The sequence below is a fragment of the Chlorocebus sabaeus genome, chromosome 8 (genome assembly GCF_047675955.1).
Source record: "Chlorocebus sabaeus isolate Y175 chromosome 8, mChlSab1.0.hap1, whole genome shotgun sequence".
In the NCBI taxonomy this organism is placed as follows: Eukaryota; Metazoa; Chordata; class Mammalia; order Primates; family Cercopithecidae; genus Chlorocebus; species Chlorocebus sabaeus.
In genome coordinates, this window is record NC_132911.1 from 100,837,516 (window position 1) to 100,852,296 (window position 14,781).

At 38.7% G+C, this 14,781-nt stretch overlaps 2 protein-coding genes across 5 annotated transcripts in view; one reads left to right on the plus strand and one right to left on the minus strand.

Moving 5' to 3' along the window:
* CPQ (carboxypeptidase Q) overlaps positions 1-14,781 on the plus strand; it is a 509,668-nt gene that overhangs the window by 413,256 nt on the left and 81,631 nt on the right. For both annotated transcript variants that reach the window (XM_073018231.1, XM_008001157.3), the window contains one exon: positions 14,316-14,517. In XM_073018231.1, coding sequence (XP_072874332.1) covers positions 14,316-14,517 — 202 coding nt within the window. The remainder of the gene's footprint in view (positions 1-14,315; positions 14,518-14,781) is intronic.
* TSPYL5 (TSPY like 5) overlaps positions 1-14,781 on the minus strand; it is a 321,910-nt gene that overhangs the window by 98,844 nt on the left and 208,285 nt on the right. The gene's annotated exons all lie outside the window — the stretch shown is intronic.

The following is a 14,781-nucleotide window of genomic DNA, read 5'->3' on the forward strand; positions in this document are numbered from 1 at the left end:
GGAGAACACAGATATCCAAAGAGAAACTGGAGGAGAGGTCTGAGTGCCTTACTAATGCTTTTTATTCAACACGTCTTGAGGATTTCTAGTGTTCAGTATCCCATCAGTGGTCCTTACATGGCTCCCCAGAATGATCATTATTCCCGACATATTTGATGCTATTTTCTACCATAGCTATTTTCCTCTTCTACCTTTGGGTGATTATTGCTGCTACTTATTACTATTCTCAGATGAAGGAAATTGTTTTTCTTCACCTCCCTTAGTTCAATACAGGTACCTATTTGGATTTTTTCAGTAATTGCTGTAATTCCTTAGCCTCTTTTTATCTAAACTATACCCATTAAATTATGTTAACTCTGCTCAAAGCTAAATTGCCTCATCTGTTTATTATTTTCCTCATCTTGCCTGAATACTTTAAAACTTACAAAGTATGTGAAGTGATTGTTAAAGGTCTAAGTAGTCCCAGGACACATTTATTACTTACTGTAATTGAGTCTTACTGATTACACAGGCATTGTAAGCCTCATGATGTGCTACCTTTAGCACAACAAAGATACAGTTTTAAATATTATATATTTAATATTTTTAAAATTCTATGTGGTCAGTTCAGTTACTGTTGCTCATCCCCTTTTCCTCCTGAGTGATGGCCATGTTATTTTGGTGAGTCTGACATATGGCAGAATCTCATCTTTGATAGCGAAATGATGATGAATATATTCAGCCCCGTTTTCACCTATGAAGGAGCAGACCTTTACCACCTAGCCTCCAAAATAAGAGCATCTTATTCCATTATTGAAGGGACCTTTGAAGTTTCACTTGTATTTTGATAATTTATGGCCACTTAAAAAAAATCACTATCACTCTATGTATCCTTCTGGAAAGTATTTGTTTTTAGCACTTATAATGGATGTTGTAAACATTTGTATATTATTAAGTGCTTTATAACATACACAGTAAAGATTCAGCTAATAACTTTAATTGTGGAACTGTAGGTTTTCTTGAGAAAATTTTTTTAAAAAGCAAAACAGGAAAACAGATTCTGAAAAACTGATGTCATTTTATCACCAACACGAGCATCATCATCAACATCATCATTATCTTCACCACCACCACCATCATCCAAAATGGCATCTAGTTACATGCTCGCATGGGTTCACATATACAAATATACACACATATGTGTTTAAACACACACATACATGCATATATTTATTCATTCACTCAGCACATGTTTACTGAGAGCCTACTAAGTGTCAGGCAGTGTTTTGAGGTCTGCCCACATCTTGCTTTCATTCTAGTGAATCAAGACTGATAATAAATTGGATAAATAAGTAAAATTGTATGTTAGATGAAAATAACTGCTAAGGAGAAAAATAAGATGGAGCAGAGACAGGGTACATGAGGAGGGGGCTGTTTTAATTTTTGATAGAGAGGAACGAGGCAGACTTTATGGAGGTGGTAATATTTGGTTAAGACCAGAAAGGATGAAGAGGAGAGGATATCTGGAGGAGGGCATTCTAGGGAAGGTGGAGAGTTGTCCCAAAGGTGCTGCTGGAGACCATGCTTGACATTCAGGGGATAGGGAGGAAGCCAATGTGCTTGAAATGGAGCAGTGAAAGGAAAGCAGTAGGACAAGAAGTCAATGTAAAGAAGCCCAGGCAGAGTCAAGCCCCATGGACCATTTTCTCTGAGTGAGATTGGAACTATGGGAGGCTTTTGAGCATAGGAGAAACATGAGCTGAATTAACTTTCTAAAATAATCATTCTGGGTGTTTCGTTGAGAATAGACTAAAGGGGAACCAGAATGGAAGAAAAATAATAGTCTAGGCAAGACAAGAGGGTAGTTTGGAACAAGATGATAGCTATGGAAGACATAGCAAGTTGTCAGACTGCAGATAATATTTTAAGGAAGGAGCCAACAGGATCTGATGGTGGATTGCATATGGAGTATGAGAGAAATAGAGGAGTCAAGTGTAACCTGACAGTTTGGGGCCCAAACAACTGAAATGAGGGGAGTTAGGCGGGGGGGAAAGGGGGAGGTAAGGAGTACAGGTTTGAACATGTTAAGTTTAAGATATCAGACTGTCATGTGGCGAGGTCTAGTAGGCAGCTTGGCAAAGAGTTCAATGAATTGACATTTCTCAAAAGAAGATATACAAATGGCCAACAACAAACATATGAAAAAATGTTCAACATCACTAATCATCAGACAAATGCAAATAAAAACCACAGTGAGATACCACCTTACCCCTGCGAGAATGGCCATTATTAAAAAATCAAAAAACAATAGATGTTGTCATGGATATGGTAAAAAGGGAACTCATACACTGCTGGTGGGAATGTAAATTAGTATAGCCTCTATGGAAAACAGTGTGGAGATTTCTCCAAGAACTAAAAGCATATCTACCATTCTATCCAGCAATCCCACTACTAGGTATCTGCCCAAAGGAAAAGAACTCATTATATCAAAAAGACACCTGCACATGTACATTTATCACAGCATGTTTCACAATTGCAAAGATATGGAATAAACCTAAATGTCTATCAATAGGTGAGTGGATAAAGAAAATGTGGTACCTATACACCATGGAATACTACTCAGCCATAAAAGAGTGAAATCATATCTTCTGCAGCAACTTGGATGGAACTGGAGGCCATTATTCTAAGTGAAGTAATTCAGGAATGGAAAACCAAATACCACTTGTCCTCACTTATAAGTTGGAGCTAAGCCATGGGTATGCAAAGATATGCAGAGTGGTATAATGGATATTGGAGACTTAGAAAGGGGGAGAGTGGCAGGTGAATGAAGGATGAAAAACTACCTATTGGGTATAATGTAGACTATTCAGGTTATGGGTGCACCAGAATCCCAGGCTTCACTGCTATACAATGCATCCATGTAACCAAAAAACCACTGTACCCCTAAATTTATTGAAATAACAAAATGTTTTAAGTGTAGAGTTCAGGGGAGAAGTCTACAGATAGCCATAGGCATGGAGTTTTCTTCATATAAATGCTCCATCTGAATGGAAATAATAGTTACCCTCTCACAACACCCCTGTCTCCTGTCCAGTGGAAGTTCAGCTTCTATGCTTTCAGTGCCGTGATTGTTGGTTTTGCTCTCCAGGGAATATAGTGCCCTTAGAGGCTCTGTCTCTTCATCTTGAAGATCCCCTGGTCCTAGGGTCTGTATTATCCACAAGCCTCCTTTATCACATCGTCATGACCGTCACTGGAATCAGTCTCTCTGAACTGTTTTCTTCCTCCTCCCAATGTCTCAATCCCCTCTCTCCTTTCTCTGGGGCTATTGTTGCCACCAGTTCCTAAAGCCATTGAATGCACCACCTTTCCTTCAGTAAGTCAGCTGATGTAATTGGATAGAGACAGTTTTGTGGCTAACTTGTTCAGCCTTTTTGAGGTTCAATTCCACTTTTTGTAGACAATATGAAGCTTCTTTAGTCATAAAGCCAAATAAATAATTCAACTCTTGCCCTCAGATTCTACCTGACCAAAATCATTTCTCCCATTTTTTTAAATAGGCTGAAGGACGGCAAGGGCTGAAATAGGGAGACAGGATGGTACTGCAGTGCTCCAGGTGAAAGCTGGTGGTCGCTTGGATAGAGTCAGAGCAGTGGAACTGATGGGAAGTTGTCAGAGAGAGTAGGTCTATGTTGAAAACAGAGCCAACAAGATTTGTTGATAGATTGCATTTTGGGTGTATAAGCAAGAGAGGAGTTCCAGAAGGAACCAGCTCTACCAGCACCTTGATTTTAGCCCTACAAGGCTTATTTCAGACTTACAACCTCCAGAACTGTTAGAGAATAAATTTTTAGGCCAGGCACAGTGGCTCATGCCTATAATCCTAGCACTTTAGGAGGCTAAAGTGGGTGGATCGCCTGAGCCCAAAAGTTCGAGACCAGCCTGGGCAACATGGCGAGACTTTGTCTCTACAAAAACACAAAAAAATTAGCTGGGTGTAGTGGTGCACCTGTAGTCACAGCTACTCAGGAGACTGAGGTGGGGAGGATTTCTGGAGCCTGGAAGGCCAAAGCTGCAGGGAGCCACGATCATGCCACTGCACTCCAGGCTTGGTGACAGAGTGAGACCCTGTCTCAAAACACACAAACACATACACACACACAAATTGTGTTGTTACAAGTCCGTGACTTTGTGGTAATTTGTGATAGCAGCAATAGGAAACTAATACGCAATTGTAGACATCTAAGTAGAGATATTGAGTAGCTGTTGGACATGAGTCTAGAATTCAGGAGATGCATGAAAATATGAATTTGGAACTCACCACCGTATGGATTTATTTAAAACCATGAGCCTAAATAAGGGTTCCAACAGAGAAAGTGTGATAGAGAAAAGAAGAGGCCTTTAGTCTGTTTCTGAGCACCCCAATGTCAATTGATCAGGATGATGAGAAAAATGAGAAAGAAAATAACAATTTTCTTCTTATTATTTTTATTATTCTATTATATAGAGAGGGGATTGAGACATTGGGAGAAGGAAGAAAACAGTTCAGAGAGACTGATTCCAGTGAGGGTCATGACGATGTGATAAAGGAGGCTTGTGGATAATATAGACCCTAGGACCAGGGGATCTTCAAGATGAAGAGACAGAGCCTCTAAGGCACTATATTCCCTGGAGAGCAAAACCAACGATCACAGCATTGAAAACACAGAAGCTGAACTTCCACTGGACAGGAGACAGGGGTGTTGTGAGAGGGTAACTATTATTTTCCATTCATTTTCCAAGAAAAATGGGAAGGATCATCCAGTAAAGCATAAAAAGAGCCAAGAGTCTGAGGTTCCAGAAGCCAAGGGAAGAAAGCATTTCCAGGAGTAAACAAATGTCAAGTGCAGCTCCATCACAGATTTGAAATTTGTTGCTCACTAATGGTTTCCATTTTAAATTTTTCACTAATGCCTACAAAAATTCTAGGAGGGGCAACTAATGTTTGAAAGTGAGATGCTCTACAGAACATGCTTATATTTATCCTTTTAGAGATTGCCTAAGTGCTGATCCTCTCTTGGAAAGCTGCATTCTGGACAACATTAGTTGGATGCTTAAAATAAAGTCATTTGTTCATTTGACAAGTATTTTTGAGTGCCTGTTAGCTAGGTTCTGAGAATATGCTGATGAACTAACAAGATCCCTGCTCTCATGGGAAAACTTTCAATCTAGGGTACTTGCTGAGGCCAAACATCACCTCTTTTACCAAGCTTTTGCCAACACTTTTCAGTAGTTGCTTTTCCTTCTTTGTACATATTCATAGAACTCATCACATTTAATGTATTAGCCAGTTATTGCCTCTGCTAGTAAACCCTCCCCTCCTTTAGGAAAACAACCCTCTCTTAGTCATCTTCATATACAGATACCCTCATATGTAGGTGGGAAATATGATTTATTATTAAAACCAGGAAATGTTTGCAAGAGAAAGGAGGCTCAATTGACACCAAAACAGGGGATGTAAACTGGGACTTCCTAGGACAAACAGAAATGTATAGTCACCCTATCACTCAGTTTATGTCAAAATAACTGTTGAATAAATACATTTTGCTTCCTGAAAAAAACACATTTCCTGAAATGTGACTTAATATTTTGCTTTTGGCTTTAATGGAGGATCAATATATAGGAAATAGTGTTAGGAAAAGTGTTTCTGCATCTTTTGTAAAACTGTTATTGGAGACTGTGTCCATTATTTTGTCCAGTGTTCTTCATATAAAGAACCATGTAATTACTCTTAGAATTGAGTGCTAGAAAAAAAATATTGCTTTTTTCAAGGAGCTGGTGGTGCACTTTCTCTTCCTAGATAATGAGAGCTCAGTAATACATCAATCACCCTCTTACATTGGCAGCCACAAGCTAGAGCTAAATTACATCCTCAAGTTGCAATTGACGCTGTGTCAAACTGTTCCAAATTTTGACTTTTCCTTTGCCTTAAACATTTATTGTGCACCTACTATGTGCTTAGTTCTGTTATTTAATCCAGAGATATGGCAGACATCCACACACATGTGATTCCTGTGTTCATGGCATTTTCTTAGTTCTAGTGCATTTACCTACTCTTTTAGTACAGCATTAGGATATTTTCTTGTAGAAAGCCTTAAATTTTTGTAGGAGCAAGGCAGATATTAAGAAAAATTGAATGAAGTGCAATAGGCCAACAAATTAGAGAGGGGTATGGATGGTAGTCACAGAAGGCTTGGGCAGAAGTAGGGCATGAAGTCATTTGAGCAGACCAAGAGCCCTGAAGTTCCTATTTTGGTACTTTTGTTTTTCATAAGGTTTCAAACCTGCTAATTTTCTTTTGAAAAAGAAGGAAAGGCCCGCCTAAGAAAACATAATTATTTCTAAAGCTGTATTTATCATCTTTACTGATATTGGTAAAGAGTACTTGATCAAATAAGGCATATGGGGATATTGTCAAAATCCAGAAATGCTGAAAGTACTTGTCTGTAGGCTATAGAGAAAGAAAAACTCACAAATTGGGTTTTAATATGATACACCCTAATACACCCTAGGATTGAGTAAATATTTGGTTTCTAGAGTATAGTATAGTCTATTTTTGCAGGACAAGAAAATGATGAGTACTATATTTTTTAAAAGAACCTGTCTACTTATAGGTAGGTGAACTTAGCTGTCAGTTATAACCTTAGAAAGGGACTTGAACAAGCTGCTGTAGTCTTCCCAGCCAAGAGAAGGGCATTAGAGGTCAACCAGAAAGCACTATCTTGGCTGGTACAACAATGTCATCAAAAACAAGAAACACATCTTTATGTGTGAGCTTATTTAGCATGTCACAGTGTTAAAGGAAAATGGTCAAATGAAGGAAAGGTTCTTCATGCAGGCAATTTAGTTGTTGCCTTTTGAACCTGGAGAAGAATTGTAGTGTGGTGGGTATAACAGGAAAGACTGACAGATAACCTGTTAGAAGAGGTGACTGAGAGGGATAGAGAATGAAAAAAGCAGGGAAGTCTGCTCCTACAAAACCAGCTGTGTTGGCACTTTCTCTTCTACAACAGCATACTGAAATGAATATGAAACCAGTAGCATGAAACACTTGACCAATATATAGCATTAAATGAATCGAAATTTAATTGTGAGCTCTTGAGTCCCACTACTTCTATTATTATTATATTGCTTCAACATGAAAGAATAAAATTAGAAGCTGAGATAGATATTAATTTGCTATGTAAGCCTTTTTTTAAGTCTATCTACCGAATATCCTGGATATTGCATTTTTTAAAAAAAGCACATCAAATGCAGTCAGATTTGCTATATAATACAAATAAAATTACTCTTTTTAGCTAATGTTTATGCCACATTTTTAGCCTTCTGGCTCACTGTTATTACCATAGTGTCATTTATGCAGGGATCGTGTGTTTTTGGTAAATTTAAGGGTTATCCACGGACCTTAACAAGCACAAGAGGTGAATTCACTAAGATCTAGAGTGCTTCAAATGACATTGTAAACATTGGACTGCCTGAAAACAGAGGTGTGTCTCAGAACAGAATACCTCTGTGCATACACACAGAATGATAGGTCTGGAAAGGGATCTCCAGTAGCTACTCATTCTATTCCTGTCTCCAGGTACGATGGTGGCTAAACCACAATACAAGTAGAGTGAGAAGATGGTTAGATCCTCAGAGGCTCCTGCACCTGTTAGGTTTCCCACTCTGTCTGCAATTTTGGTACTAATGTAACTTAGCCAAGACTGCCCATTTCCCCAAGCTGCAGCCAGTTAAGCCATCAAATAAAATAATTTATGCTATCATCCCTTTCCTGGCTCTCCCTTGGGTGCCCAAAGCTGTTCAAAACTGAGTGCTGGAGACTGAAAGTAACGGTCAAAAGGAAAAGTCTGGACTTCAGGCAGATCTGACCAGAAAGTTAAGGCTATCTTTTTACTTTGCATGGCAGGAGAACCTTCTTTACATATCATCTAATCATGTTAATTGTTTGAGCTGAAGCTCTGTAAAGAAATCACCTTCATCCACCGAAACTAGGAATTCAGGGTCACTGGCAGAACTGCAAAACAGGATTGCAGCAACTGAGCACACACATTGTAAGATGATTTGCTTCTGAGAGCTTGTTTTGAGCTACCACCTGACCAAATGCATCACCACTGTTATCTATAAAATATTTACTTTTACAGGGCAAGAAAGACGTACTAAAATTGCCCTGTGTCAGTGTGGAGTTTACTTCTTTGAAGAATAAATCGAGGAGGCTACATGATTAATTCAAATAGGAGTCTCTTTTCTTTTCACTTGATCTTGAGACTTCAATGTCACTTTAAGTCAAAATCAAAGACATATTGAGAAACATGAGAAAATATGTTTATTTTGTTTATTTTTTCATGGTGGTCTCATAGGTTATTTTTTCTAGGTTATGAGAAAATAAAAAACTTTTAAACAAAGAAGAAGCCAAATTTGGAGAGAGAGGAGATATTATTGAACTTGGGTCTATATTTCTGAAAAGTAGCCTAGAATTTTATAAAAGCAAAAAACACAAACATCATCCTTGTGTTTATACTAGGAAGTAAGTATTTTAAAACATGCAATATATATTTTAAACACTTCTCTTCTTTTGAATCTTGCGTTGCACCCAAAGAATGCTAATGGTTACCAAATTGTTCTTTGGCAGAGTAGCCTGACCCTTAAAAAAAGGAACAGAAGTATTATAGCATGTGATTATAGCACAAGACAAAATTATGAATCCTCAACCCTGAGCAGATATTAACTAATCCTATGATCTAACCTTAAGAGGTTACCTTGGAATATTCCTCTACATTATATTATGTATATTACATGGTAATGAATGACAGTTTTCATGGCTCCTAATAAAGAGCTGCTTCTCTTTATTTAGAGAACAAAGTAGGGGGTTTACAGATAATATCTGAGTTTATCACTGAGCTGCTCAGCCTCTTCATCTATGTGCCTCAGCTTGTCTCAATCAGTGCTGGTTATCTCAGCAATAAAGCATTCAGCCTCTAGAAGTTAGTTTCTTCTTATACCCTATAAACAAGAGGATGAATATCTTGTTATGTGTGCTAAAATGGGTTGGGTGAAATGAGCGTTACTGTGCTCCCTGTCACTAGCTATAATCAGCTTTTCAAATCTACATTGAGTATGTCCCCACACATAGCACCCTAAGGAAGAAAGATGTTTGTGACAACATATTCCTGAGAGGCAGCAGTTCTAACAACCCAGTGACACAGCTATTCATTCCAGTTTCTTTGTGCAGAGACATTTTCCCAACTCCTTCACCATGTGCTAACAATTAGATAATGACTCCATAAATGTAGAGAAAAAGCAGTGTCATGGATGGTGGGTGGTTTGTTTTCTTAGTTCTTTATTGAAAACATATGGAGATGTTTATATATAAATAGAAAACAATAGAACGCTGCCATCATGTAAGCAGCAACTAAAAAAGTTCTACATGAATAGAAATCAAACATTTCTATACCTATGCCAGAATTCTGGTTTACTGATATCTACACATCCTGTCTTATTTGGCTTGAAAAGATGTTTTATTATTTTACTCTTTTTATTTCTAGTTGGAAGCAAATTGTGGAGCAGGAGATTTTTGTTTCTGTTTTCATTTCTTTCTTGGCTTAAACAAATTACTTTGTTAGCAGGAATAACTTCTGTCCAAGTATACCTTGTGTTACAATCATGAAAAAAAGTTTTTAATCTATGCATTTAACTAAGTCTTTGTATTTCTGAATTAAAAATGAGGACTTGTGGCCTGACAGAAGTGTCTTTCAGGAGACCCAGCAGTGGAGAGGTTGTGAGCACTGCTGAGGAGGTGGAAGGAATTCCTCTGGGGTGGAATTCTGGCTGGACCACTTAACTAGCAAGGTAACCGTGGGAAAGTTAGTCAACCTGACTAAACCTGTTCCTTCATCTGTGAGATGAGAAATATAAGAGCACTGATGGAATGATCGTGCACACTCATGGGATGAGCTGTAAGATGTTACACATAGTGTCTGGCTCGTAGGAAATATCGCAGAAATGCTGTCTACCATCGCTGTAATCAGCTAACAAAAGGGCTTATATTGGGACCATCCTTGAAAATCTGAGAAGTGTTGATGCTCAGTGCCAAGAACAGTAACAACAGTAATGCTACTGTTTACCAAGTGCTAGTTATGCCCTAACCTTTACAATGTACTGTTTTGACAATTCCATGAGCTGGGTACCATTATCATCCCCATTACAGCTAAAAATGGGTTGATGTGAGGGTCAAACCTAGTCTGGATCATTCAGAAGCTTACACTCTTGATCTCTCCGCTAAAATGGCTGCCACATATGTAGCCGAGGGCACCTTTGAAACCTTCTTTATTTACACTATTCTCTATGTTCCTGACAACATCCTGTGACACTGCACAATGACATTCACAAACTGTGAAGCCCCCTGTCCCTAGGACATCTATACATTTGTAGTTAAAGAGGACCAGGAAGCACTTAATGAACACATTATTAGAAGCCATAGTTTTCCATTCATGCAGCCACTTTCTCTTTGCTTTAAAGGCCTTTCTTTAAAGGTGCTTGAAGCTTCATATGGACAGGCTCATTATTCAAGCTTTTGTCCCAACCTACAGATGCAGAAGCCAAGGACCAAGGTAACGTGACTTGGGGACAGAGGGAGAGGCCATTCACCAGCCTTGGAAGCCCAGTGTATCAGTTGCTGAGTCAGGAATACAATAGACTGAGCCCAGGGTGGTGTCCAACTCACCAGGCTGCTCATTAATGTTGGGTCTAACAGCCAAACTGCTAACTAGCTCCACTTTTTACAAACTTTTAAGTTCAGGGGTACACGTGCAGGTTTGTTACACAGGGAAACTTGCGTCATGAGAGTTTGTTGTACAGATTATTTTCTCTCCCGGGTATTAAACCTAGTACCCATTAGTTATTTTTCCTGATCCTCTCCCTCCTTCCACTGTCCACCCTCTGGTAGGTCCCAGTGTGTGTTGTTTCCCTCTGTCTGTCCATGTGTTCTCACCATTTAACTCCCACTTGTAAGTGAGAACATGCGGTGTTCAGTTTTCCATTTCTGTGTTAGTTTGCTAAGGATAATGGCCTCCATCTCCAACCACGTCCCCTCAAAGGACATGATCTCATTATTTTTGTGGTTGCATAGTATTCCATGGTGTGTATATACCACATTTCCTTTACCCAGTCTATCATTGATGGGCATTTAGATTGATTCCATGTCTTTGCTATTGTGAATAGTGCTTCAGTGAACATACACATGCATGTGTCTTTATAATACAGAATGATTTCTATTCCCCCTTTACTGGTATATACACAGTAATGGGGTTGCTGGGTTGAATGGTAATTCTGTCTCTAGGTCTTTGAGGAGTTGCCACACTGCTTTCCACAATGGTTGAACTAATCTACGCTCCCATCAACATTGTATAAGTGTTCCCTTTTCTCCTCAGCCTCACCAGCGTGTATTTTAGTTTTTAATAATAGCCATTCCGACTGGTGTGAGATGGTATCTCATTGTGGTTTTGATTTGCATTTCTCTAATGGTCAGTGATATTGAGCTTTTTTTTGTATGCTTATTGGCCACATGTATGTCTTCTTCTGAGAAGCCTCTGTTCATGTCACTTTTTGATGGGGTTGTTTTTCTCTTGTAAATTGTTAAGTTCCTTACAGATGCTGGATATTAGATCTTTGTCAGATGCATAGTTTGCAAAACTTTTCTCCCGTTCTGTAGGTTGTCTGTTTATTCTGTTGATAGTTTTCTTTGTAGTACAGAAACTCTTAATTAGGTTCCATCTGTCAATTTTTGCTTTTGTTGCGATTGCTTTTGGCATCTTTGTCATGAAATCTTTGCTAGTTCCTATGTCCAGAATGGCATACCTAGGTTGTCTTCTGGGTTTTTATAGTTTTGGGCTTTACATTTAAGTCTTTAATCAATCTTTAGTTGATTTTTGTATATGGTGTAGAGAAGGGGTCCAGTTTCAACTTCTGTGTATGGCTAGTCAGTTATCCCAGCATCCTTTATTAAATGGAGAACCGTTTCCCCATTGCTTTTATCGTCAGCTTTGTCAAAGATCAAATACTTGTAGGTGTTCAGCCTTATTTCTGGGCTTTCTACTCTGTTCCATTGGTCTTTGTGTCTATTTTTTGTACCAGTACCATGCTGTTTTGGTTACCATAATCCTGTAGTATAATTTGAAGTTGGGTAATGTGATGCCTCCAGCTTTGTTCTTTTTGCTCATGATTGCCTTGGCTATTTGGGCTATTTTGGGGTTCCATATGAATTTAAAATAGTTTTTTCTAGTTCTGTGAAGAATGTCATAGGTAGTTTGATAGGAACAGCATTGAATCTGTAAATTGTTTTGGGCAGTATGGCCATTTTAATGATATTGATTCTTCCTATCATGTAGCTCCAATTTTAACCTACATAGTACATGATTAGAAGCACTTTGCCTGATTTTCTTGTTGGAAGAATGGGATCTGCCTGCAACATGGAAACCCTCACAAACAATATTGCTCAATTCTGTTTTCATTTGCAAGATATATTATGAACTTTCTTTTCTCCTTTTTGCAGGAGAGGGAAAAAGTTTAGGGTTGTGGGTATGGCAGGGCATACAAGGGAAGAGGCTTAGGACTGCCAAATTACATGTCAACCTGCTGACTTAGCATCAATGTACTAGTTAAACGAGCCCTGAATGTAAGATATTAATGCAAATATTTTGCATATCATTAACTCTAATAATGCTACCATAATGCAATAACCTCAGCTGAAAGCTGAGGTGGCACTTTTTATTATAAATGCTTTGGGTCTTTCACTGAAAATCACCATGAAGACAAGTCCCTTAGACTTGTTCATATACAGAAATATGAACAGATTTCTGCATCGTTAACCTTCTCATCATTAACAATAACAAAAAGTGTTGGTGTCTCAGGGCCCTGCATTCAGTAAATGCTGGCAACATCTTTCTTTAGAACCTGTCACTGCTCTTGCCCTTGTAACTACAATACACTTCAAGAGCAAAAGGTTAGGCAATCATTGTAAAATGGAATCTGTTTTAGAAAAAAAATGCTATGCAATCCCCAAATTGTTATGTAAGTGGAAAATCATTCTAAATGCAGAATAAGTATTGCTTACCCTTCAGTGCCATGCTAGGTAGTGTGGAGTCTTGGAAAGCAGGGAGTTTCAGAGCCAGCACTACCATTTGCCAGCTGTATGACATTGAGCAAATCACTTGACCTCTCTGATTGTTAGATCCTTTCCTATAAAACAGCAACATTAGTAATACTGCTTTGTCTATTTTATGAGTGACCAAAGAGCACCAAAGGAGACTGCAAATGTGAAAGCTCTCTGGACGCAATGTACAAATGTTGTTATTGATTTTTTACTAGGTGAGTAATGAGGAATGAGTAGTAGTGTTTGTCCAAGGATAGCTTGGGAATAAGTCAACCAAGGTGGCAGTTGGTAAGTCTTAAAGATGTGGATGGCTCCTGGGAAATAGATGAGCTGGCCAGTTTGAAGGATCTTAAAGTTGCAAGTTTTAGGGCTGGGTAGCAATTTAACTGTGCAACCTGTCAAGAGCCTATTATATTCTAAGTTCATGCTGTGACAATATTGGCTACATGAAATAACTGTGTGCTTTCTTACCAGACTTTATTTGGAAAGAGTTTATGAACTAGTGGCCTGGCAGAGTTGCCTGGAATTAGAGTACTGCGGTTTTACACCAGGGATAGCAGTGTTTCATGCCTTGTTCTATTACCTCCCTCCCTGGGGATTCAACAGATGGAACAACAACAAAATCAGAACCCCAAGACAAACCTGTCAGCTTGATGTCTTTAAGCTTCAGCAGAACTCACAATTAAGATAAGATAGAATATCTATTTAGAGGGAAGAGGTGCAAAGAAATAAGTTCACAGAGCATACCTTCTTTTTTCTGAGCATGGCTAATACTATCTGGAGATCCCTGCCACATAGGAGGAATTGTATACCGGAACACAGTGAACACTTAAGAAAATTAGTTGAAAGAATATTATTGCTAGTAGAAATAACTGATCATCTTTGATATGGGGCTTTATATTTCCCTTCATTATATTTTTTTAATCCTTTCAAGCCAACTCTTGAGTTTGGCAAATCCTAGGCTGAGTAATTGTGCATCTCAGAATGGTTAGATAATATGCAGACCAGACCCTAAGTCAGGCACAGCAACATGTGTTTTGGCACAGCCATGAGGAGGTAAAGTATTTGGTAATTGTTGTTTGATAGTTCCCAAGGAGAAAACACAGAAGCAACAGATAAAAACCAAACAACTTTCTCTTGTGTTTAGGTAAATATTTCCAACTACAGCCTAGTGATGGAGTCTGACACGGGAACCTTCTTACCCACTGGGCTGCAATTCACTGGCAGTGAAAAGGCCAGGGCCATCATGGAGGAGGTTATGAGCCTGCTGCAGCCCCTCAATATCACTCAGGTCCTGAGCCATGGAGAAGGGACAGACATCAACTTTTGGATCCAAGCTGGAGTGCCTGGTAAGACCAAAAGATGAAGTTATGTTCCTTATATGTTCCCAACAATTTAAAATAAGATTTCTACTTTAATAGAGCACAAGGAATACTGGTAGGCCAGGTTGTGCATGGAAACCTTAAGCTTTTGTTCAAGGTATAATCTGATGATTTCCAAAACTGAGATAATAGTCCTCACCTTGTATTTGTTTACCCATCTGTATCCCTCTACTGTTTCTAAATTATAAGCTCCTCACTCCCAGAGATTCTGATTTAGTCATTCTGGAATTG